The 24,499-nt window shown below is 42.8% G+C and overlaps 1 protein-coding gene across 3 annotated transcripts in view; it reads right to left on the bottom strand.

Moving 5' to 3' along the window:
* Positions 1–252: 252 nt before the first annotated feature.
* Positions 253–24,499, bottom strand: part of ets1 (v-ets avian erythroblastosis virus E26 oncogene homolog 1) — a 61,284-nt gene continuing 37,037 nt past the window's right edge. For 2 of the 3 annotated variants that reach the window (XM_079513613.1, XM_079513615.1), the window contains 7 exons: positions 21,353–21,472; positions 19,521–19,721; positions 18,861–18,938; positions 16,099–16,344; positions 13,256–13,522; positions 6,612–6,730; positions 253–3,880 (listed from right to left, as the gene is read on the bottom strand). In XM_079513613.1, coding sequence (XP_079369739.1) covers positions 3,665–3,880; positions 6,612–6,730; positions 13,256–13,522; positions 16,099–16,344; positions 18,861–18,938; positions 19,521–19,721; positions 21,353–21,472 — 1,247 coding nt within the window. In that variant the 3' untranslated portion in view covers positions 253–3,664. The remainder of the gene's footprint in view (positions 3,881–6,611; positions 6,731–13,255; positions 13,523–16,098; positions 16,345–18,860; positions 18,939–19,520; positions 19,722–21,352; positions 21,473–24,499) is intronic. The other variant, XM_079513614.1, reaches the window with a different exon arrangement.

The raw sequence follows: 24,499 nt of genomic DNA, 5'->3' as shown, positions 1-24,499 counted from the left end.
CACTGCTCATGAACATGAGATAACTTCATCAATCACAACAATAACACACCACGAGGATTCTGAAAGCTTTGTTCACATATATTTTTATATAACATAACATTTTGAAGTACATTAAGTAGATTTTAGAAATAGAAGCTACAGTTTATAAAACTTTCCAGCAGAAGTCATTGATGGGCCAGCATCAGCCTTTTTTGTTCCTCTAGCAGACAGTCTATTTTCTATATATATATATATATATAAAATAAAAAAACGCTACATTTTTTTTAATCTTGCGCTACCTTTTTATTTCCCATGAAAGCACCAGCTGTCTGCGTCTCTTGTCTTTTATAAAATATAAATTATTGAAAAATATTCAAATGTTTGTGAACTAAATACATAAAAAATGATCTCAATAAAAAAAACAATACAGACACTATAAAATATTTTAAAAAAAAATCTGAAAACAAGGTTGTCCTATTAAAGGAATTCAATCTGAGATATGCATATTATGTATATGTATTGGTATGTATATTCTTGCCAAAGTAAAGATCATAATTAAGACGTGTGCAACAAACTGACATTTACCAAGTCTTTTTCCTGACATCTGAACTTAATTTAACAGTACAGGATACAAAATGCTTCACCTTTAACACAAAAAGCCAACGGTAATAATAACATTTGAATGTTTAAACATGGAACCGGCTTTGAGGACGTTATATCAATGAAAACAGCAAAATCCTCATTGTTCATTTAGCACAACGTAAAAAGTATCAGAGGATTTTGCTGTGCAGGAATACGCTTTAATGTGTTAAAAGAAATAAAATAAAAATGTGGAGGAAAAAGAAAACCTGAACATTGCATAAAACAAACAAACAAAGGAAGCAAAGAAAGAAATGTGCATAAGATTGAAATGATGAATTCACAGAGAACAAAGCACACCTTCTGGCGAACCTTTTAATCTCTACGCAGAGTATCCAGTATGAGTGAGTGTTTGTGGGACGATGCTAACTGAGAATGGACAAGCCATGCTCATTGCCAACTAAACACGTTGAGCATGCAGCAATCCTACAATCTCAAAAAGAAGACAGCAAAAGCATTTTGGCTGGTCCTAAAGCCAAGTAATGTCCAATGTATCACTAAAAGATAAGTAAACATTTATTTTTTTGTCTTCTTTTTTTACCGGTAAGTGAGAGAATCCTGGTCTCTGTCTTCCAACAATGTGGATTGTAACCAGAGTGCTATGGCTGAAGACCTCACATGGGGGTTTGGTTATTATTCCTTCTTTGTCTCGTGCTTATTTGTTTAATCTGGTTCTCAATAAAAGCATTATGAAATACAATCTGTACAAACACACATTTCAAAAGCTATTCCCATCCATATGGGTAACATTCAGCTACTGTAAACAATAACATTTGTATTCTAAGAAGATGATATTTCTTGACTTTGGCTTTTCCCAGAAGGCCAGTGTATACTGTATAGCCACTGTTCCCACTGATCATTTGGAGTCAAATGCTGCCCTTCTTCTGCTTAAGCTAGAACCAGTGAAATCTACTTTATATCCTGTATTTTGAGCAAGTTGCACAAATACAAGTTGAGTCATGAGAGAGACTTTCAGTTCCCCATTGCACTCCGAGTGCTATCATAGTCGATGGATAAGTAATGCACGTTCTTTGGGAAGTTAATTCAGTTCCCTACAATTAGTCCTGTACGCCTGTCGCCTGCTTCTTATCTTTTGGGATACTGTTTGCAGGCCAATTGCCATAGGCAATATTGATTGCAGTGGTAAATAAAACCCTATATATATACACACAGTACAGCTCGCATAGCACAGACCTCCATCCAAGCAGGCAATGCACGACAGAACCACAATTAAGTCCTTCATTCCTTTCGTTAATCATTCTGCTATACCCGACATCACCAGAAACCCTTTTACCTACAGTATCCATAGCTTCTTCTTTCCAGTTAACCTATCCTGCACACAGCTTCTGTTGCCATCTACATTCCGTTGAACTACTTTCTGCTCGTCATGTTATCCAAAACTGCACCTAAAGCCCTTGCTCAACGGTAGCCATTAAAGGTACATTCAGTGATTTCACTTAATTCAACTATCACTTATTTTTTGGATAATCCTCCCTACTATAAAGTGTGCTGACCATATAAGGAGTTCCTCCCTGTCCCCAGTGAGCCCCTGGGGTCAAAAAACCCTAGTTTCGGTTTGGGCTTTGGGTGGCAAAGCTTTCATCCAATCAGGATGAGAGGTGCCTTCCTCCAATCATGATCGAGTGTGGCTGGCATTGGTGCGCGTGCTGTTGGTCTGTTGTACTTCCCCCACTGTAGAGCGTGTGCACATCTTGTTACCGGGTGGACCGTTTTTTTTTCCAAATCACCCAAATCACTGAATGCTCCTTTAACGGACAGCATGGACTAGTGACTACAGACAAACATTCTTAGGCTTTCTTACATAAAAAAGAAAAGAAAAATAAATCAGTCTCTTGACTACTTGTGATTTGATAGCATGAACATACATACATACATCTCACTGCTCTGTTGGAAAAGTCAAATTGGGAAATGATGTGCGGAATGAATTGTGCTTATTCGCTACCAAGTTAGACAACTCATTCCCAAACACGTATACAGATTGTCTATAGCTAATACTGGCGGTAAGCAACGTATGCATAAAAATACAGAAGTGTCAGTCACAATACGTTTTCTCTAGACGCGTACACAACATGTGAATGCGTCAGTTTCAAAAGCAACAGCTACTTTCAGTTGCCTGTCTTTCAGACACTCTTGGTATGAGTAAGAGAGCGGTCCTCGAACCCTGCAAGTATCATGGCCAGTGTCTAGTGTCGTCTGAGAACCAAATCAGCACATTTCAAGGTTTCTGAAGAGAGGAGAGGCAGGACGAACTTAAAGCGCCTGGTTTCAACGTTTGCTTTCACTGCAATACCTTCATCGGAAAACAAAACAAATATGACATTTTCCAACATAAGACTGAATGATAGGCTCACATTAGGAGTTTTCAACAATAATATAATACTGGCACAAGGATATGCTTCTAAAAAAAGTTCAACAAAACAATAACAAACGAAAACACTTTTTGGTCCAAACTGAGAACTCTAACCTTTGCCTACTGTGTGCGGCGAGGCAGAGAAACAGTGAGCATGTAAATATGACATTGCTTTCTCCTCAGTTACATTTTGGGAGTTTTCATAGAAACCTTTCCAACTCATGCTCTGCTCATCCAACAAATAAATTGTTCTCTCTCCTCACTTGATTTTCTTTGCGTTCTCCCACCGTCCAACTCCTTGCCCTCCTTTTCACTGCCTCCCTCCCTCACTGTCTGTGTGTTTTTGTGCTACCTGGGCAGAATGAAAGCGCTACGTTGACTCAGACAGCTCACCGTCTGCCTTGAGCTTCTAAGTAATACCTGTATACTGTATAAAACACAGACACTTGTCCAATGCGAGACAGTATGAATTTGCACGTTTGCCTATGTGCTTCCTTTTTAAAACAGCGTCTGACAAGAGCTTCAAAAAATAACAAAGACCACAATAAGTCGTTATTAAAAAGGTTTTGGTCCCCCCAAAAAACGGTTACCCACTCTACCGAACAGTTAAGACCACTTTCTGAGCCCAGAGTCCTCCATCATGGCTCCTTGTTCCTTCCTTTAAATCTGATTTTTTCACTCGTCTGTATCAGGCTTAACGTCCAACATGGCGTGCAGCTCTTCTGGGGTATATCCCAGCAGGCTTTTTAAGTCACAGACAAAGCGGTAGACGTAGCGTTTCCCTGACGTCTTGTGGATGATGTTCTTGTCGTAGTAGTAGCGCAGGCCGCGCGACAGCTTCTCGTAGTTCATCTTGGGCTTGTTTTTCCTCTTCCCCCACCTCCGAGCAACCTGATACCACACACAGACACACACACATATATCAATGGTAACCCTGTCATTATACAATTAGCTGTGCACTGCACAATGAACCTTTACATTTCAAAAGCTCTATATTGTCACTCTGGTGGGCAGAAACCATGTATGTCCAAAACCGAAAATGTTTGGGAAATGTAAAAAAGAACCTGTGCTCCAATAGAGTTAGTTATATAGTTACAAGCTCTTGAGAATACATTTAACTGGTTAAACATTCCATGTCTGTGGATTTATGAAATCCACAGACAGACCACTTTCAATCTGGTGTCCCTAGTTTGAGTATGACATTATTATAGGTACATGTCTTCACATTTCTCTCAACGATGGAGATGCTTGCAGATTTCACTACATTTGAGCAAAATGTATTTACCAACATTAACGATTAATATTTAAAACAAGGTTTCTGCCCGACAGTGAGGATATTCAATATGGATTGCATTTTGTAAAGCGTACTTGTGTAACTCCCTTGGAACTAAGCTCTGCCACCCACACTTCGACTCAAATAGACCCAAAAAGAACAAAAGAAGGCTAGTCGCAGCTACGTAGCACTGTCTGGGTCCTGTGTGGGAGTTTTCTATGGTGTAGTACAGTGATATTCAACTAATTCGGCACCTGGAGAGTTTTCTTGTGAACACTGTCCATAAATGTCCCAAGGCATAATGCTGTCCATTGTTGTGTGCCAATTGAACACATTTATGTCCATTGTTATGACCTATAGGTCGTATGAGACCATCATGGTAACTTACTGCATTTACTTATGTATTTATTTTAGGCATTTCAATGTGTCCATGGCACGGGAGCGTCTTTGTGGGAACAGTATAGGCCTATCTCACAGAATTTCCCCGCCCCCTTAATACGCCCCCTTTCCGCGTTAGTGGTGATAGCGTGACGTCACTCCATAGACACTACATGTTAACAGAGGTTATTTAAGAAGTCTACAACTTTTGTTTTCTCAAGGTAAGGTTTGTTCTATCTGTTCGAGCTGATTTACCATCTTTTTTGCTTCATAATAATATTGGTCTGTCACATTTTTACATTAGGAAATGTACTTAGATTCTCCAGAGAAAAAAACATGTAAATGCTAATGTTAAATGACACCACTATCTACCGGAAGGGGGCGTGGAAAGGGGGCTGTGAGATAGGCCTATTGGGGGCAGGCTGACATTGGGGGCAGGCTGACATGGTGAAGTGTTTCTATGTTTGAATGAATGAAAGATCACAGGCTCTCTTATGACGCGTTTCATGATTAGTTGAGAGTAAGGGGGGCATCGTGACATTCATCATGACATTTAGTGTGTAAAAGCTATGGATGAGATGGAGAATTATTTCTTTCTTGGTGTGATGGAAAAAATCCCCTCAAAACTAAGGCAACCGTTTCTAAATGCAATTTTATTGTTTTTCTCGACAATATCTTGGTTACATAAAGAAATGGCATCTCACGACACCTAAAAAACCTTAATCTTGATAACGAAACTGCAGTGGTATAAAGGGGATAATACACTATCTAGACTTAGATAGCATTCGTAGTCATAGCACTTCATAGTATATATGTACAGCATAGTATTAGCCTGGTATCCAGCCTGCTTCGCTACGTTCGGCGGATTTTTTTTTCTCTCTTCGCTTATCAGTCTGGAAAGCCTCCCATTGGGAGGTTTTGCAGAACTACACTAGAACTACATATGTTACGTAGTCAACGTCGTTGCTGATTGGATGTTGTTCCAACGAATGAGAGTAGCGTTAGGCAACCTACGTCATCAGCCAGCGCCACCCTCCATGCTTTTCACACTGCAGTAGCTGCGCTTTGCTATGACGTCTCACTGGTGCTTTGTCCCGCCCCGCACCACAGACCAATCAGAAGCCACGTTAGGTTTCGAAGCTTTTGGCATGTCCCGCCTCCCTTGGAGATAGGAGGCTTTCCAGACTGATAAGCGAAGAGAGAAAAAAAAATCCGCCGAACGTAGCGAAGCAGGCTGGATACCAGGCTAGCATAGTATAGCATATATGTATAGTTTATATGTATAGTGTCATGTATAGATATGTTCTAGTTACGTTCTTAGCTTACGCATGTTTCTTGACAAATGCATTTTACATATGTGATGTATTCCCATGTTTTAATGTAAGTCGCTCTGGATTAAGTCTGCTGCGTCTGCTAAATGCCTAAATTGTAAATTGTAAATTGAGGTGCTGGATAATTAAAAAATGATGGATGAGGTCGGAGGAGGTGAGGAACAGAACACGACTTGAATGTTTTATGCAATTGTTAAGTTTGCAAATAATTGCTGTGTTCTTCTGAACGCCTTCACAATGTATTCTCCGTGACAAATGATCAAATATCTATGTATTAACCCATTTTGGGCGGGAACCCCTTTTGGTGTTGTAAGCATTGTTATACTTTATAGCTATTGAAAAATAGCAGATCGACAAGCTCTTGTAGGTCTGCTATTTTTGAAAAATAGTAAAAATGCGGCACAAATCTATGAATATATATTCTTTATTTCGACGTCAGGCCTAAATGGGTTAAGTTGTCATGCCAGTGGTTCCAGTTCATAATTCCTCCAGTCTGCCACTCTAAATAAACAAATACATAAATAAATACTGCTGGAGTAAATAGACATGTAGCTCATCTGCCCAACTACTCCCAGAAGCTCCCAGCACACACACATGTGTGGCTTATGGTGGTCTACGGGGGGGGGGCATGACTTCTCACCTCATCGGGGTCAGAGAGCTTGAACTCCCAGCCGTCGCCTGTCCAGCTGATGAAGGACTGGCAGGATTTGTCAGTCAGGAGCTCCAAGAGGAACTGCCACAGCTGGATGGGACCGCTCCCTGCAGCACACAACAACAGAGAGAGGAGGAAGGGACAATTAGACATCTTCTCATGTGTGTGTTCATGTTTCAGACTTTAGATACCGTAGTGCTACAAACCAGGAAAGAACATGGGCTACAAATACAATGTGTCGCATGGTCACCTAAAACAAAACGGTCCAGAATAAATTAGCAACGGAGAGGGCAGAAAATGACCACAGAAAGTGCAGACATGAGCTGGAGGGTGTTTGCAACTTTGCACGAAAGAGAAATTCAGTCTGAATAACTTTTAACTTGCCCGTGGGAGTTTGCTACTTTCAGTGATTTGGTCATTCTACGATTGTCTGAGCTTTGTGAGGGATTTGTTTTCAAACGAGTCAGCCGGAATAGGAGCATTTTAGTTTCTTGTCCAGCGATGCGTTCAGAGCACACTTGACTGTTGATGGACGTATTGCTGTTGCGGGGGATCGAATTGGTGACCTTAAGGTTAAACGACAGGGTTTCTGACAATGGGGCCACCCAGTTAACTCAAGATGGGGCAGGTAGGTGATAGGTGATAGGTTACACAGGTGACAGGCCCTCTGGCTACACAGAGTATAGAATAGAATAATCCCCACTCCTTTGGGGTGTTTTTTGTCACGAATGTCACTTATGTGCTTATTCAACGTATTCGTCCTCTGCATTTACCCATCATCTAACAACAAGGAGCAGTGAGCAGCCATTCTACGGTGCTCAAGGGGGTTAAGAGTCTTGCTCAGGGACACACATCGATCCGACACATTGCTGGCCTGGCCTGGCATCGTACCTGGGACAACCAGGGGCTCTGGCTCCCCAGACGAGCTCACTAACCACTCAGCTATGGCTGCCTCAGGGAGAGTAGATGACAAGAGAGGGAAGAGGTTGAATGAATAAGTAGGGCCAATACGACACGTAGAATAACAAATAGTACAATATGTATATTTAGCAAGTTAAAAGAGGCCGACTTAACTTCTGCTAAATACATTATGGAAAAAGAAGGAGAAGTCTAGGTCTAAGATCAGGAGAAGGCTATTACATTTAGGTCTAAAAGCAAAACATTGCTGTCTACAACATCTTTAGAGTGAGGAGGAAATCTTTGTTTCTGAAGAGAGACAGATTTAACTTTCTAATCTGGGTCAGTCTAAGGCATAGCAATGGAACCATAAATGTCCTCCCGAATACAAGAGTTCCATTCATCATGTATTCTTTTGTCTGCCAGTTGCCCTAGACAGCGTGGAGGTCTACGGTCAGTATGAATTCTATTCTGATTAAATCATTAGTTTAAAAATAAAAAAGGGCCGTCTTCTTACTTCAGCAACAGAGTTGGGGGATCTGAATGTGTGTGTGTGTGTGTGTGTGTGTGTGTGTGTGTGTGTGTGTGTGTGTGTGTGTGTTAAATGGTGCATTTATATAGCGCCTTTATCCAAGGCGCTTTACATAGATTTTGCATTACATTGACCCATTCACACACACATTCATACAGATGGCGGAGGAAACCATGCTGTACATCGGGAGCAATTAGGGGTTCAGCGTCTTGCTCAAGGACACTTCGACACTGTGTGTGTGTGTGTGTGTGTGTGTGTGTGTGTGTGTGTGTGTGTGTGTGTGTGTGTGTGTGTGTCAATGCCCTTGCACAGTCCATCCACAATGCATAAACTAAAACCCTTGCCTATTATGCACCTTGCAGTTGAAACCTTGAAAAAAGTGATTTTAATCACTCAGACTGAGACAAAACAGTAAGCCATTTATAATGTTCAGGAATGCCTTTAACCATGAAGAGTAATTGGATTTATTTTGCAGACTAAGCAAATTGACTAAATGTGGTGAATTGAACTTCAAGGTTATTGCATTCATTGCACATTAGAAGCACTTAGTGGAAACTGGAGGGAAAGCCGAGCAGAAAGCGAGAGAAAGAAGTTGGGTTTTTGTCTGCTCTAGATACACCGTGGTACGCTTTGATCTTGTGGCTTTCAGTAACTAACCACCAGACGTTTTTTCAGGTTGTGTGGAAATCTCACCTGCTTAAGTGCAGCATGGCGTCTGAGCAAAACTGAAGCGGGGGCGCAAGAGGTTGCCTCCCCTTAAAGCGTAACGCAACACTTATAGAACTCCCAAAAAAGAAACCCATCTACAAAAAACAAACGTCGGTTAAGAAGTAAAGAAAGTCATCTCCGAGCTCACTTTACTCTAGCTAAAAGGATGGGGCAACAAATGTCATACTTATACTATAACATTGGCGATTTCTTTAGATGATGTGCCTTTCACCAAAGCTAGTAGTGCTGCACGAATCTTGCTCAAATGTGAACCTCGATTTTCCTCCACAAGAATTGAGATCACAATTTTCACACGATTCTCGTTTTTTCTATGAAAATATTTATTGTCTTACTGTAGTTGCTGAACGTTACATTTCAAATGTGGCACCTGGAGCCAACTATTTTTTTTTACTGTTAACAGACAACATCAAAGTGCTTGACTTAAACCTCTCTTAAAGTCTCTCTCTTGTAGCAAAAACATAAGGGTAACGAAAATGAATCGGACAGCCAACTAGTGCTGCACGATTCTTGCTCAAATTTAGAAATGAGATTGCGTAGGTGTCTGAATCTAGATCTCGACCTTTCTTCGATGAATCGTGCAGCCCTACCAAGAAGTGCACTGTTGAAATAGTATAGCCACCACCACCTCTCAATAGTGTGAATAAAAATAAACCGCAGAAGCAGTTGAGAACATTTCAAGCACATCATTTGATTGTATGTTATATACAAAATGATCCGCGCAAAGTGACTCTCAAGCATCAGTCTCAACATCCCATATCATGTCTTCTACTGTAACAGTGGGCCCACATGAATGACCATTTACCAGCCTACTGAGCTGGTACTCAAAAAATAAGGATTTAAATAAATGTCAAGAGACCCTCATGCACAATGGTCCCCATTCAAAGGTGTATAGTAGTGTGGTGGTGAAAGGGTGGAGAGCTTGCATTCATAGCACTGCTATAGATCTGCACCAAGGCATGCTATAGAGGAGAGTTCTGCATACAGTTGCATAGAGTTGTAGGTGTATGAAAAAGTTCTGAAGGAATATAAAATGCGTTTGTCGTCATATTATGCATAGATTAACCCATTCAGGCCTGACGTCGAAATAAAAAAATCACACCCGTGTGAACTGAGTGGTGCAACTTCCCCCCCCCCCCCCCTCCTCTCTCTCTCTCTCTGTCTCTCATTAGCAGGCAGCAACAGCGCCACTTTTGGTCATTGATACTCGTGCTCATAGTGACATAGGTGGGTGAACACATGGGTGAACACGGACATTGCTGTTCCTTGGAGTGGTTGCACCACTCAAAAAACGTTCGCTCTGAAAGAATATATACCTATTCAAAAATTTGTGCCGCATTTTTACGATTTTTCAAAAATAGCAGACCTACAAGTTCATAGCGCGCCACTCGGTGGCGCGCTATGAGCTTGTAGATCTGCTATTTTTCAATAGCTAAAGTATAACAGAATGCTTGAAACACCAAAAGGGTTCCCGGCTTCCCGCCCAAAATGGGTTAAAAAGACTAAAATCTGCTGTCAAACTCAACACTGCTCCCCCCCACACTATCAGCTTCTGGGCGGCTAGGGGAAACACTGGAGAAAGCTATGATGACAGCAACGGATGACCACAGCATAACATCATGCATGTTGAACAGCTGCCTTGTATATAGCGCTCCCAGTCCAGACAGAGGTTTTAGGATGGCGGGCGGAGAGAGGCTTATGAAAAAAAACACGGTATCAAACTTCAAGAGATCACAGTCGGGAACCTCACTTTTTCTCCCAGCACCAGTCCCTTATCAGGCTCCTGTCCTCGCTACGATTGGCTGCCTGTCACCCCCATGCCTGGGACAGGAAACGGAGCTACACCGGCTTGTCAAGCCGCTTGTCTCTCTGTCAAACATCGATGTGGGACGTTGTTATATAACCCATTTTGGGCGGGAACCCCTTCTGGTGTAAGCATTATGTTATGCTTTAGCTATTGAAAAATAGCAGATCTACAAGCTCATAGCGCACCACCGAGTGGCGCGCTACGAGCTTGTAGGTCTGCTATTTTTGAAAAATCGAAGAACGACTGACATAGAAACATAGCTTTTTCAGAAAACTGTCAGGATTTAGAAGACATTTATAGAATCGTTCCCAGGTCAAAACGGGATAAACCTGTTTTTCTATTCAGAGGTTTGATTCCATTTTCCTGGGGTGAGGGAGGGGTGGGGGGGTAGGCTGAGGCGGTGTTCCCCCTGCCCTTTTCCCTATTAAATGTTCAGTCTCTCTCTGTCCTTGAGAATATGCATTTTACTGTATCCTGAAGCATATGACTAAGGGTATCTTTTCGATGTACATACATTCCCAACAGTGGGAACGGTGATCCTTCAGACATATTTTTCCGTTTCTTTTCTCTCCCTTTCTTTGGTTCAGTAAAAGGCTAAAAGCTCAGAGAAAATGTACACTTTCTGGTGAAAATACACATTAGGAACATCAGGCTTTGAAATGGGAGCTCTTAGACTTCTCGCTCTATAGTATCAGAACAATAATTGATGTTGTTTATCTGTAAATTGTCCACCCACAAGAGCTTTGCTAAAGGCAAAATGGATGAAACAAAATGTTCTCAAGAAAGATAAGTTAATTACATAAGTAACATTTCTAACTGCATAAATGTACGTCAAGTACTAAGAAAGGCTGCACGACTTTGTGCCTTACAAGTCAAATAACGTTCCATTTGTAAATTGAAAATGACAAATGACTTTCACATGGTGTGATTTATTACATGCTGTCGGAATTCTTATCTTTTAATATATCTGATTACATGTAAATGACGACAACGCGACGTAGTGAATGGCCAACTGTTCAATAGGCATCGTTTGAACTGATAACCTTGGAGATGAGCAATTATAAGCCAACTGTGGGATTCTCTGTAATGAGATCTGAGGTATGCATTCTGCGTCTGACCTTGAATGATTTGCTCGGAATTCCCCCTATGTCCAAGCGAACAACCTTGCAGCCTTGTGACAGCAATTTAACCCGGGTTGAAAAGTCCCAAAAGACCTCATCGTTTAAGTCGCAATACAGCGTCTACACACTATCAAATTCCATTCCTCTGTGTCCCGAATTTAACCAAGAGCCAAGACTGGCACATAGTTCATGTTTAGCACTGGATATTCTGAACCACAAAAGCTCCATGGAAATTCCACTGAGCCTCCACTGACCAGGTGCATACAGTATAAGGCCTACTGTCTTCATCATGTCGGGCCAGCTGGAATTGATTCAAAACAGCAGACTGTATTTCAGTACGCTGAATAAATCTATCGCAATGTGCATCTTTACAAATAATGCAAATTTTGCATCTGCGATACTTCATTTATATGGTTTCCATGGGCTCATAGATCTGGTCATACCGCTTAATCCATTTTGACCTGAGATCAGATTCTAAAAATGTCTTCTACATCCTGACAGTTTTCTGAAAAAGCTTTGTTTCTGTCAGTCGTTCTTCGATTTTTCAAAAATAGCAGACCTACAAGCTTGTAGATCTGCTGTTTTTCAATAGCTAAAGCATAACATGATGCTAACACCAAAAGGGGTTCCCGCCCAAAATGGGTTAAGGGTTCAAATCAGCACACTGCGAACCAAACCAGAAGCATCCAAAATAGCAACACTTTCTCATGTGCCATTGTCAAGACAAAAGCCACGAGAGACTAAAATAGCTTGGAGAGTTTGTTTGCTTTAACTTTGTACAGTAGATGCCATCTCATTGAACACAGAGAACGTACTACATAAACATGCTCTTTCAGCATACAGTATGCACAAGCAGAAAAAAGGCCATGCGAGATCTAACAGATCATTTGACTCTCGTGTAAAGTGCAAAGGCAGACATCGTTTCAGTGTTGCACCAGTGTTGCTAAGACAACCTGGGGTAGGAAAAATGGGTTGAGAGAGATGTGGCCTGCAGATAAGTGGGGGGTTTGATGAGAAATGAAGACGTTCAAGGCAAGAACAAAGAGAGGTGAGAGAAAAGAAGCTACCAACCAAATCTATGTTTGTTTCCTGTAATGTGCACAGCTGTGGACGGATGGGTTGAATTTGTGTTATGTGCGCGTTAGGTCTTACACTGGATTGAAGCACCCACAACCACCTCGCCAGAGCAATCACTGTTTCCACACCTAAGCGCAAAACGGTCGACAGCCGAGTTTTTAGACAGCTGGTGGATGGAAATTAAGCTCCACCTCCATGGACGACTTGCGCGGAGGAGAGCGTTTCCTGGAATCTGGCCGTCGCGCAAGTCGTGGAGCTTAATTTCCATCCACCAGCTGTCTAAAAACCCAGAAAAAGAAGCTGCACACAGCCGAGAACGTGCACGGCTCTTTAGTAAGTCTGGCAGCACCTAATAAGAGGTGCTAGATCGTGTGTAAAACTGGTGCTGTGAACATCACTGCACTATTAGCATGTCACGGTGTGACAGCATCACGGCGTGGCTAGCTAGACTAACTAACCAAGGCCAACTCACCCGTGTATCCCGCGAGAGCGGCGGCCGGAATGACAGGCTTGTCCTTGCAGAGGTCCGAGCGCTCCCTGACGTAGTCCTTGAAGGTGCCCTTGGGCTTGTGTCCGTGCAGGCCGGCGGCGGCGGGGTAGTCCTCCGAGTCGAAGCTGTCGTAGGACGGGACCCGCTGCAGGCTGCTGAACGACGACTGGCTGCTCCACGACTGAGTCAGGCGGTCGCAGCTCTCGAAGCTCTCGATGCTCTCGAAGGAGTCCTGGCCGCCCAGCTTACCTGGGGCAGATGGAGCAAGGAGGGAGGGAGGGAGCGGAGAGGCGGAAGAGAGAGGTGGAGAAAGAGAGGGAGCAATCAGTTTATGACAATGACTGCAGTGCTGGCATACCTAATAGAGGGTATGCGCGTGACATCATCATCAAACCAGGAAGTTATGCAGGAATGCCTACTGAGTGGCAAAAAACTACTTTCTGGCCTTGACAGCCCAGACATCCAAACAGAAAAGTCCTATCTGATTGCATTAAACAACGTTAAACAATGTTAAACTCACTTTGCCTGTTGCTTTGCCACTCGATTTGCCACTCGATGTGCCATTCACTTTAAGCATGCGCATACCCTCTATACCGGTACCTAATACAGTAATCTAAAAATAATAAAGTCAAACAGACTGATACAGTTGTACTGTATGTCTCCATTCAAAGAAATGTGTTTCACAGTGTAAGTTCCTGACTGTAATCATATTCCTAATAAAACTTTTTGCAGTCTGTAAACAGACTATGAGCTGTAACTTATTTTAATCTGCAACTGTAGTTTTCGAGAAATGGGACAGTAAATTATGATAGCAGCTTTCACAGTTCAAAGTGATAAATTACGCGGCCTCTGACTAGGCTTTTATTGTGTTGTATGATGCAACGTCTTTTTCTATTTCACACTCCATTTCTCGTAAACAGCTGCCATTTGGTTTTGCTTCTTAATTGGACGCCGATTGCACAAATTGCCATAGCTATTTTTGGCCTTGGCAAAGATAAGATAGAGTCGTTCAATTGAGAGTCATAAATGAATGAAGATAATGCAATGCCTCAATTGATGCCGAGATCTTCAATTGCTGCAAATTGAAGCCACATGTCGGTATCGCCGGTGCCACAAATACTTTCCCACGTCGGGGGGGGGGGGGGGGGGGAGTGCAACGCGATGCCAGAAAGCATGGAATTTATGATGTACAACGGATTGGACCTCGTTTACCTTGCAGGCGACCGCTCAAGGCGCGTTGGAAGGAGGCCCGCGTGTTGGAGCTCTGTGATGCCCTGCTATTCATTTGTACAGCTGGGGGATTGGGAGACGAAATCCCAGCTTTATGGGCCTAGATGTAAAACCGCACTGCTAATTCGTCTCTAAACTATCAGTGGGAAAGCAAACAACCATGTGCATTTGGCAGAGCAAACAAGAGTTTCATGAGAAGGGCCCACGCTAGCTGGCGGGTGTTGACACCTCGGCTGTCCTTACCGAGAACCTCAACGCTAAGACGAGAAAAGAGGAAAGAAAATAATGCTGCTTGATCAGTTTCACATAGAAGCCAAGGGGTGTGGCTTAGTTCATGTTTCACTCTGACAATAATTGGGTTTTTTTTCCTCTCCCTAACCAAGCGTATGAGATGCATTTGTGAAGTCACTAGCCGACTATTATGGGCTGCTTGTGTTTCTTTTTACACGCACAATGATTTGGCACAAGATTTTAGAAGTATTATTAGCACCTTCACTCATTCTCTCAGACACCTACCTAGACACAAAACTGTTTGTATGACCAGGTCGTAATGTGTGATTTGTGAAACAGTGTGAAAGGAGCACATATCTTGTGCCACCCCTTATTTACCCCTTATCCCTAAACCTTTTTGCCAATTTTTAAATTTTTAAAACATTTTAAAATAGTTCAAATAGCTGAACTACAAGCTCACAACGTGTCGATGTAGATCGGGTAGGTGAACCATTTTAAAATGTAAAAAGTAAAACATGACAAATACGTTTAGGGATAAACCAGGCGTAAGGGGTGGTGAAAGATAGGGTCCATTATGTATAATGAATGGTGTTTTTGTAATATTGTCACTGGTGTCCATACTGCCAAGTGCCAACCAGGAGAAGAAACCATAGATTGAGGCTTTAATCTTTGCTTTTATATGAAATATAATATATAGTTTGATCACTTCAAATGCTCTAATCTTAAAATAAAAAAATAGCCGTTTTACAAGACATTGAGAACAATTTTTTTGCTGCGGATAAAATCGACCACGGTCCGAAAAAACTTTATGCGGACGAAATATTCGGCGGCAGTGTACAAACATGATTGAAATAAAGTGAGGTTGATTTTTTTTCCTTCTTTTAACATCCTCCGAAATTCGCTCCGATATTCGGCCCTGAAAAACGCACCAGTGTGCAAACACCTTTAGGGTTAACCCTAAGCCAGGGGTCCTCAACTAGAAATGCTGAAGGTCCACTAATAATTTTTGAAAAATACTAAGGTCCGGTCCCATGCCACGCAGCGCGGGCCACACAGCGGCCAGCGGAGAGCGGGGCTCTATATTTTTTAGTACAGTCACACCAAGGCAAGCTTATACAAATCGGATCCCCTCCCAACCAACCAATACTGGGGTGCAGAGTATGGAAATAAAATGTTTCACAAATATTCCCCTCCAGAAATTCACAGCAAATGAGAGGTATTGTGTTGAGGCACAAAGAACACTTTTATTTTGTCAAGTTTTTAAAAAAAAAAGAAGAAAAAAAACTCCTGCCCTAAGCCATGCTGTGGCTTCTATAATGGAATCCAAATGACGACGGAGAACCTAAATCCAGGCGTCCCCTCACCTCTGCTGATGCGGCCCACGCACATGTTGTCGGGCGACACCACCTCCTGCTTCACGGTGAAGTAGTCCACCTGCAGCGGGTTGAGGGGCGCGTCACGCAGGATCACGTTGGGGTACTCGTTCTCGTACTTGAGCGACAGCAGGTCCTCGGAGCTGATGGGGTGCAGCGTCTGGTAGGACTCCGTGATGAAGCCGGGCTCCGAGTATTCGGACGGTGGGACGCACTGGGCGTGCTCGATGCCGTAGCCTGGAGGAACGGGAAGAGGAGAGGGAAACCAGGGAGGAGGAAGGGGAGAAAAACAAAATGTTTTTGATGACTAATACATCATTATAAGAGGATTGAGAGGATAAGTGGTCTATGTTGTTATTCAAGTTTAATGTTACATTAAGAGTATAAAAGAGCAAAAATAAATTGAGTCATTATTTTCGAGTGTTTTTAATGACTAATTCATCAGAGGAGGAGAGTATAAGTGAGCTATGTTGTTATTCAAGTTTAATGTCACATTAAGAGTATAAAATAGAAAATATAATGTTGGAGTCATTATTTTCGAGTGTTTTTTTATGACTAATTCATCAGAGGATATGTTATTCAAGTTTCAAGATTTTCTTTAATGTTATGTCAAGAGTACAAAAGAGTAAATGTATTTCGGTTTGTTCTCTTTGTGTTGTGTCCTCATAGATTACAAGAAATAATCAAGGACAGTAGAGAAAGAGAAGGATAATAAAGAAATCAAAATAGCATGCATGTTACACATAAGTTATGGCACAGACACACCTTGAGGTGCTCTAAATAGTCTGTCTGTCTGTCTGTCTGTGTGTGTGTCTGTGTGTCTGTGTGTGTGTGTGTGTGTGTGTGTGTGTGTGTGTGTGTGTGTGTGTGTGTGTGTGTGTGTGTGTGTGTGTGTGTGTGTGTGTGTGTGTGTGTGTGTGCTATGCAGTGCATGTTATCTATTTTCCTGTTGACTAGCTAGGTTTAATTTACTCCGCTTACTCTGATCTCACGCTTGGCATCAGTAGCAACAAGCACAAAGTAGAACTGTTACGGGTCCATAAGTGTGCATTTGTACACGCTCAGAGTGAAATTAACTACCTCTTACTTTGACGCAGGTTTCTGCTGTTACAAATCAGACTGTTTGCTACATGTCAGAGTCATAATGCGGCTATCAATATACATGATAAATGGATGAATAACATGGGCCAACTGATAACGATATAGTCACAAAACGACCCCCCTCCACAGCTGTCCATTACGGCAGAAAATGGTGTATAACGTATTACTGACACATCGATCAATTTTATGTTTTCATTTTCTGCTGCCACCGAGGAGCCGGGCCAAAGACATGTTTATGTGCCAAGCAATGAGACGGACAACAATGCCGATGTGAACCAACAGCCATCATTCTAAATCTGATCCAGGGTCTGCCCAGTCCAGCCAGTTGGCATTTAGCTCTCAGTCTCTCCACTGACTCAACGATTAGCGAGTGCAGTGAGTGGACCCGAAGAGACAGAATGAATGTGCATAGACAGACAAATATACGTCTGTGTGTCTCTGAACTGTGCATTAACCCATTTAGGCCTGACCTCGAAATTTAAAAAAAATCTTCTAAATCCTCCAGTTTTCTGAAATAAATATTTTCACGATTTTTCAAAAATAGCAGACCTACAAGCTCGTAGCGCGCCACTCGGTGGCACGCTATGAGCTTGTAGATCTGCTATTTTTCAATAGCTAAATAAACATAATGTTTAAAACACCAAAAGGGGTTCCCGCCCCAAAATGGGTTAACGCATCTCAGTCAGAATAAGTTTCAAATTTCAAATGTAATCATAACTCATAAGAAGGAATATGTGACTGGATGAATTAACACCACATAATTATCAAAGTGGTATACTATAGAGGGTATGCACGTGACATCATCATCATACCTGCCTACTGAGTGGCAAAAAAATACTCTCTGGCCTTAGCCCGTACATTACATCCAAACAGAATCGGATTGCATTAAAGGACCACTTCACCACTTTTCAACATCTCTTCATATAATTGGTCCTCACTAATGTTCATGATAAAACACCACCATTTTTTCCCTACTCAGTCTGTGTCTCATAGGAGGGCTTTGGGCAGTTCGGACACCCGTCCACCAGTGACATCATCATTAGGCAGATTTTTTTTTAAACAAGATTTGTTTTAAAATATATTTAGATTTTATTATCGTGAGAACGATGGCTTCAACTTTTGCATTGCAACTTTTCAGGAAAAGAAAGCCTGCCATTTCTATTAGCTTGGATTCACCATCAATGATGTCACTGGTGGACGGGTTTCTGAACTGCCCACAGCCCTCCTATGAGACACTGACTGAGTAGGAAAAAATGGTGGTATTTTATCATGAACATTAGTTAGGACCAATTATAGGAAGAGAAGTTGAAAAGTGGTGAAGTGGTCCTTTAAATGACGTTAAACGACGTTAAACTCACTTTGCCACTCACTTCATGCATGTGCCTACCCTCTAAAGAAAGGAAGAGATATGCCTAGTACATAAATACTCTTGTCATACAACAGTGTCCAACGTCTGAAATACTGTAGCAGGGACTCTTGCTATTTTGGCACGAGACACTATCACATGACTAAGCACAAATCAGGCTTTAGACTAGAGGAAAGTAGTATTTCAAAAGACATTAGTAATGGGATCTAACCTGCAATACGGAAAGACATTGTATGAAAATGGTATTAAATGTGTTTGACCCGCTGCTCTCACAACATCTACTTACTGACAAAGTAGTCTGAGGTATAGCGGGATTCCTGGAAGCTGGAGGTCAAGCCATTGCCAGGGAAATGCTTTGTGTCTTCTTCATGAAAAATAGATAGGAATGAATGAGCATCAGTGACCTCGTCATTGATTTCATGTATCATGTAACCGCATCCTAGCGTTATCAAAAATTCATGGTCCGCCCGGGCGCAAAATTATGTCTTCCTCTTTGGCTCCCGTTACGATCGGAATGGAAACGTAAGCGCGCGGCCGCACGTGCAACGCACACTATCAAATCTGGGGTTGTAATTTAACTCTGAAAGTGTAAAGAAATGGCGCTTTCACACTGGCTGGATTTCTACTGTGACTGTACTGTAGTTATTGTCTATTGTAAGAATAGTGCAACATAATTCCATAATCATCATCCACAAAGGCTGCCAATGGTGACTCAGTGGGATGACGCTTATACAGTTTGACTTGTCAAAATTGATCAAATTCATTCCGTTGCCTTTGTTACATTGTGCTCTCTCGCTCTCTCTCTCTCTCTCTCTATCTCTCTCTCTCATCTCACTTGGCCTTTCCCTCTGTATGATATATCTGATTTAAGAAAGAAGGAAAAAAAATACATTTTAAATTCTAAAATCAACACTCAAGTGCATCATCATCATCACCATGACCTCACCTTTCTGAAGCATCTCTAGATGTTCCCAGAGGATGTCCCCCACAAAGTCGGGCGCTAGGTCCAGGAAGCGCTCCTTGCCCAGCGCACACAGGCTGGCTCCGTTCATGCAGAACTTGTGGAAGTCCACGTTCTTCAGACTGAACTCGTTCACGGTCCACGTGAGCCACTCCCCCACGTGGTTCTCCGTCCACTGTCTGGGGTCTGAAGGGGGGAAACGGAGAGGCATAACTGAGTCAAGTGATCGAACAAAAAAAAGTGTTGATTAACCCATTTTGGGCGGGAACCATTTTTAGTGTTAGCATTATGTTATGCTTTAGCTATTGAAAAATAGCAGATCTACAAGCTCGTAGCGCGCCACCGACATAGAAACATAGCTTTTTCAGAAAACGGTCAGGATGTAGAAGACATTTTTAGAATCTGATCTCAGGTCAAAATGAAATATTCATTTGTACTTAATAAAAAATAAATATGCCACGCTTTAGGCTCAATTGGATCACTGTGTATTGCCTCATAACGGGAGTTTAGGATAAACTTGAACAACAGAGTTACGCACCAGGGTCCATTTGGTTACATTTGTACTCACGAGTTAACCCATTCTGGACGGAAACCCCTTTTGGTGTTTTAACTAAGCATTATGTTATACTTTAGCTATTGAAAAATAGCAGATCTACAAGCTCATAGCGCGCCACCGAGTGGCGCACTACGAGCTTGTAGGTCTGCTATTTTTTTAAATCGTAAAAATGCGGCACAAATCTTTGAATATATATTCTTTCAGAGCGAACGTTTTATTTTATTTCGACGTTAGGCCTAAATGGGTTAAATGAACACTCGTGATTTGACTGTGTAGCATCTGACGGATGATTTATACTTGTTGCGCACCTGTGCATACAGTATATTCAGAGTGTGACACCAAGTGCAAATCACCAGCCATGTATTTGACCCAAGGCTATCTATCCCCCGTCCCATGGTTGTCACGGTGTGAGTAATACGAAAAGAACAACCTGCTAAACAGTTTGAATCTAGGTGACATCTCTAGAGTCTAGAGCGTCGTCGTCAACCCCCACATATATTATCCTGAGAAAACAAATGTTCAAGATATGCAGCTACTGTTCTCGATTCACATTCACAGAGCCCCCCCATGTGGTTTATACATCAACCAATAAAATGCTATCACAGGCAAGCACGGCGCTGGCTAGCGGTGGGCCATGTAAACATATGGGTGGCAGCAGAGCCCTGCTGAAAAAAAAAAACAGGGTTTTCCGATAGAACACTACTACGTACACAAATAGCCGAAGCCCTGCTATTTCCGTGCAGCTCGGGGTGGCTCTGCGGTCAGCCCTCAATTTAGGGACTGTAACTCATTATTTTCACTGTCTGTCTGACTCTACGTCTGCATTCTCTGCATCCTAGACTCAAGTCAGTCAGTCAGTCAGTCTGATGGGGCGTAAATGTATGTAATGTAAAGCTATTTTGGAGATTTGTGGGAGTCTCTCTCTCTCTCTCTTGAGTTTTGGGAGAATCCTCTTAAAAGGGATGCCTTTATGGAGTGAACCAGACATGAGCTGGGAAGCAAATTATACAGTTTGCGTCAAGGTATCCTACTTGCTGTTGTGATGAACATGTAAGTTATGTATGTAATAGGAATATTACAGTAAGTACTAACGTGGTCATAGAGGATTAGGAGCAGCAGCAGTACTGTTCTGGAAGGGTTTTGATTTATAGAAGACGGAATAGAGTCATTTTCACCGGACTCGTGAGACTTATTGGGACTTATACGAGAGACATATTGGGACTGGAGAGACTTTAAGCAAGCCACAGATAAGGCCTTTTACCTTTGGGGATGTTCAGCCGTTGCTGTTCTTTCGTGAAGCCGCTGAAGGTGGCTTTCAGGGCCTGCGACATCATCTCTTTACTCCCTGGAGTGAGCAGAGGCACATCTCCACATTCCAGATCTGTCCATCACAGAGATAAAAGAGACAGAATGTGTTATTTGAGGCAGGAAAAGAGGGTGTACCTGTGTGTGTGTGTGTGTGTGTGTGTGTGTGTGTGTGTGTGTGTGTGTGTGTGTATGGATAAGAGTCAAGGGATATCGGAACAGAACATCCCAACCGGTAACACACGGGGGTGGGGGGGGGGGGGGTCTCTTTGAGACTGGGATAAACAATCCACACAGTTTGTATCTGAGCCTGATCAACAACTTGTCTCAACAATTACGTTCCGTCTAGACGGACGCTGTCTCGATATTGGATTCAATCTAACCGGCAGCTGTCGCAAATACACCGATTACGCAGACTTTTTTCAGACATACACAAGCCAACACTATAGCCTCAATTGCCTGTGGAGCCTGAAGAACATAGGTTTACTGCAACAAAAAAAGTGTTACACACACACGCACAATGTAATAAGACACATCATGGTACCGTACCTGCCATCGGACGGGTTAACCGGTGGGTGAAATAGGCTCAATCTCTCTCTCTCTCTCTCTCCCCCCGTTCCCACCCTCTCTCTGTTCAATGTTTAGGCTCTCTCCCCCTCTTTCCATACTCCCACTCCAACCTTTCTCCCCTCTCTCCCCCCCTATGCTTTGGGCATAACATAAAACATTTGCACAGATGTCGGAGAACTGTTGCTTAACAATGCAGAATCGCACTGCACACCCGCTAGGCCGATAGGTGATAACAACCTGCCCATTGTTTCTTGGGTTATTGTCACAAATATCCAGTGCAGTATGGACATGGGGCATGGCGGTATGGGGCGGCACAGCTACGCTTCCATCACAGACAGACCCTGCCTGCCTGCCTGCCCATCCGCCACAAATTGAACCCATATACACCGTATACTAGATCTGTTGGGCACCGGACAATAATGCAATATCCGTTGTGCCCATCTGTGTCTATCTGTCCCTCTTTTATGCTCATATGGAGATCTCTGCTGCATCCGTCTGTTCTTGTCCCTTTTATGCCCAGATTATATGGAGATGCCTGCAGCCTGATGTCATCAGTATTGGTGCGGTTCTTGAGATACGCTAAGGACAGACACGCACGCACGCACGCACACGCACGCACGCACGCGCACACGCACACTTTCATAATTAATGTATATAGAAGGATTTCTTCATGTATTTCTGGAATTGTTGCATCTGGCAAACTATGTGGTATTCAAGAAGAGTGAGTGGGGTCAGCTGGTCAACAGTGACACTTGTGACCCTCAGCAGCCCTCCTGCCACGTTGAACCTATCTGCAAACAGAGGAGCCACTGTCGCCCTGACCAACACGGGGTCAAACATAGGGTTCAGGGGGTCAAAGGATGAGGTGGTGATGTCACCCAGGGCTAGCGGTGGTGGTGTCGGTGTGGGTGGTGGCAGTGTATAACTGACTGAGGGTGGGCTGTCTTGAGGAGGGGTCTCTCCCAACGCGCGCACACTAGGCTCACTGTTCTCCACCTCACAGCCAGGGGGCACCCAGCGGGAGACAAACGCTCTCTTTGATGGCTTTAAACAGTGCCTGATGACTTGCTGATCTAATTAGATGTGGATGGGAGTGGGCAACCCCCTCCCTCCCTCCCTCCCTGGGCCACTGGCTACCAGAATACAGAGTACAGAATGGAGTACTCCACGGAAAACTCTGAAATAGGCATTATAAATAGAGGCGAAGATAGCCCATGTGGAACCTCGACAAAATGCCATTCTTTCATCCGTGTGGCTCTGTGAAATGGCAGCACTGATTTACAGAACAAAAGCAAAGCGGCTACCATCATCTATTAATAACGATAATTATTAACACTGTGACTCATCCTGTCTATCAGCCTCTGCGGGTGGAAGTGATTAAAGCTGGTACTCATTGCCTGTGTCATATGCTAATTCTCTGTCCTCATCTAATAGAGAGAAGTCCTGCCTCTCTCACCCCGTGAATACGCTGCATCATTCACTGAATAGACCATGGCAACATCGCTGGAGTTTTGGCCAATATCGCAAGAATTTGTTTGTGAAGCGATTTGGATTTTAACCCATTTTGACCTGAGATCAGATTCTAAAAATGTCTTCTACATCCTGACAGTTTTCTGAAAAAGCTATGTTTCTATGTCAGTGGTTCTTAGATTTTTCAAAAATAGCAGATCTACAAGCTCGTAGCGCGCCACTCGGTGGCGCACTATGAGCTTGTAGATCTGCTATTTTTCAATAGCTAAAGCATAACATGATGCTAACACCAAAAGGGGTTCCCACCCAAAATGCAGCAACGAAGCAAATGTAAAATCTTACCTTCAAGTTAATGAAGAAAAGACACCAGAAAAGAATGACAGTGTTTTTCCATGTGTTTTCACTGCTGAAGACGTGATGATAATGTGCCTTCGACAGTTCTAATCTGTACATTTGTTCAGATTAACAAAGGGGGGGATGCGGTCTGTTCTGCATTTTGGAGGGACTCAATACAAATCATACATTTTACACCAACTTTAAAACTATATATTCTGTAAAAAAAAAAAAGAAGTATATATATATATATATATATATATGAAGAGGCTCGTCTGGGCGAGGCAGAACGATGGTGAAGCTGTGTCACCACCGCCCAGATGTTCTGGCATCTCCACTGTGGGCTGTGTCAGTTTGAGCTGCCAGCAGCGGCAGGGCAACGTGCACTTCATGCCTCGCCATTTCCACTGCTCTGCGGCGTCTCGACCCCGTCTGGAATGCACAGCAGCTGTCCTTCGTTCGCCATGTAACCCATGTCTAGCTGACTACAAAATTAGGTCTCTCTCTCTCTCTCTCTCTCTCTCTCTCTGAAACTGCTCCAGAGCCCCATTATATAGAGTCTGAAAAAGAGGAACATACGGTACTCTAGCTTCTCCCTGTGTGATTTGATTAGGCCTCAATAAAAGCATCTCCCTCTTCCTAACACAGTCTCTCCTTAGTTTGCTCTCTCTTTTTCACCCTCTTCAGTCGTTTTGTGAACATCTTGATTATATGGAAATGGGGTTGCTAA

The sequence above is a fragment of the Electrona antarctica genome (assembly GCF_951216825.1).
Source record: "Electrona antarctica genome assembly, chromosome: 11".
NCBI classification, from domain to species: Eukaryota; Metazoa; Chordata; class Actinopteri; order Myctophiformes; family Myctophidae; genus Electrona; species Electrona antarctica.
This window is presented reverse-complemented; position numbering and strand designations above follow the sequence as displayed.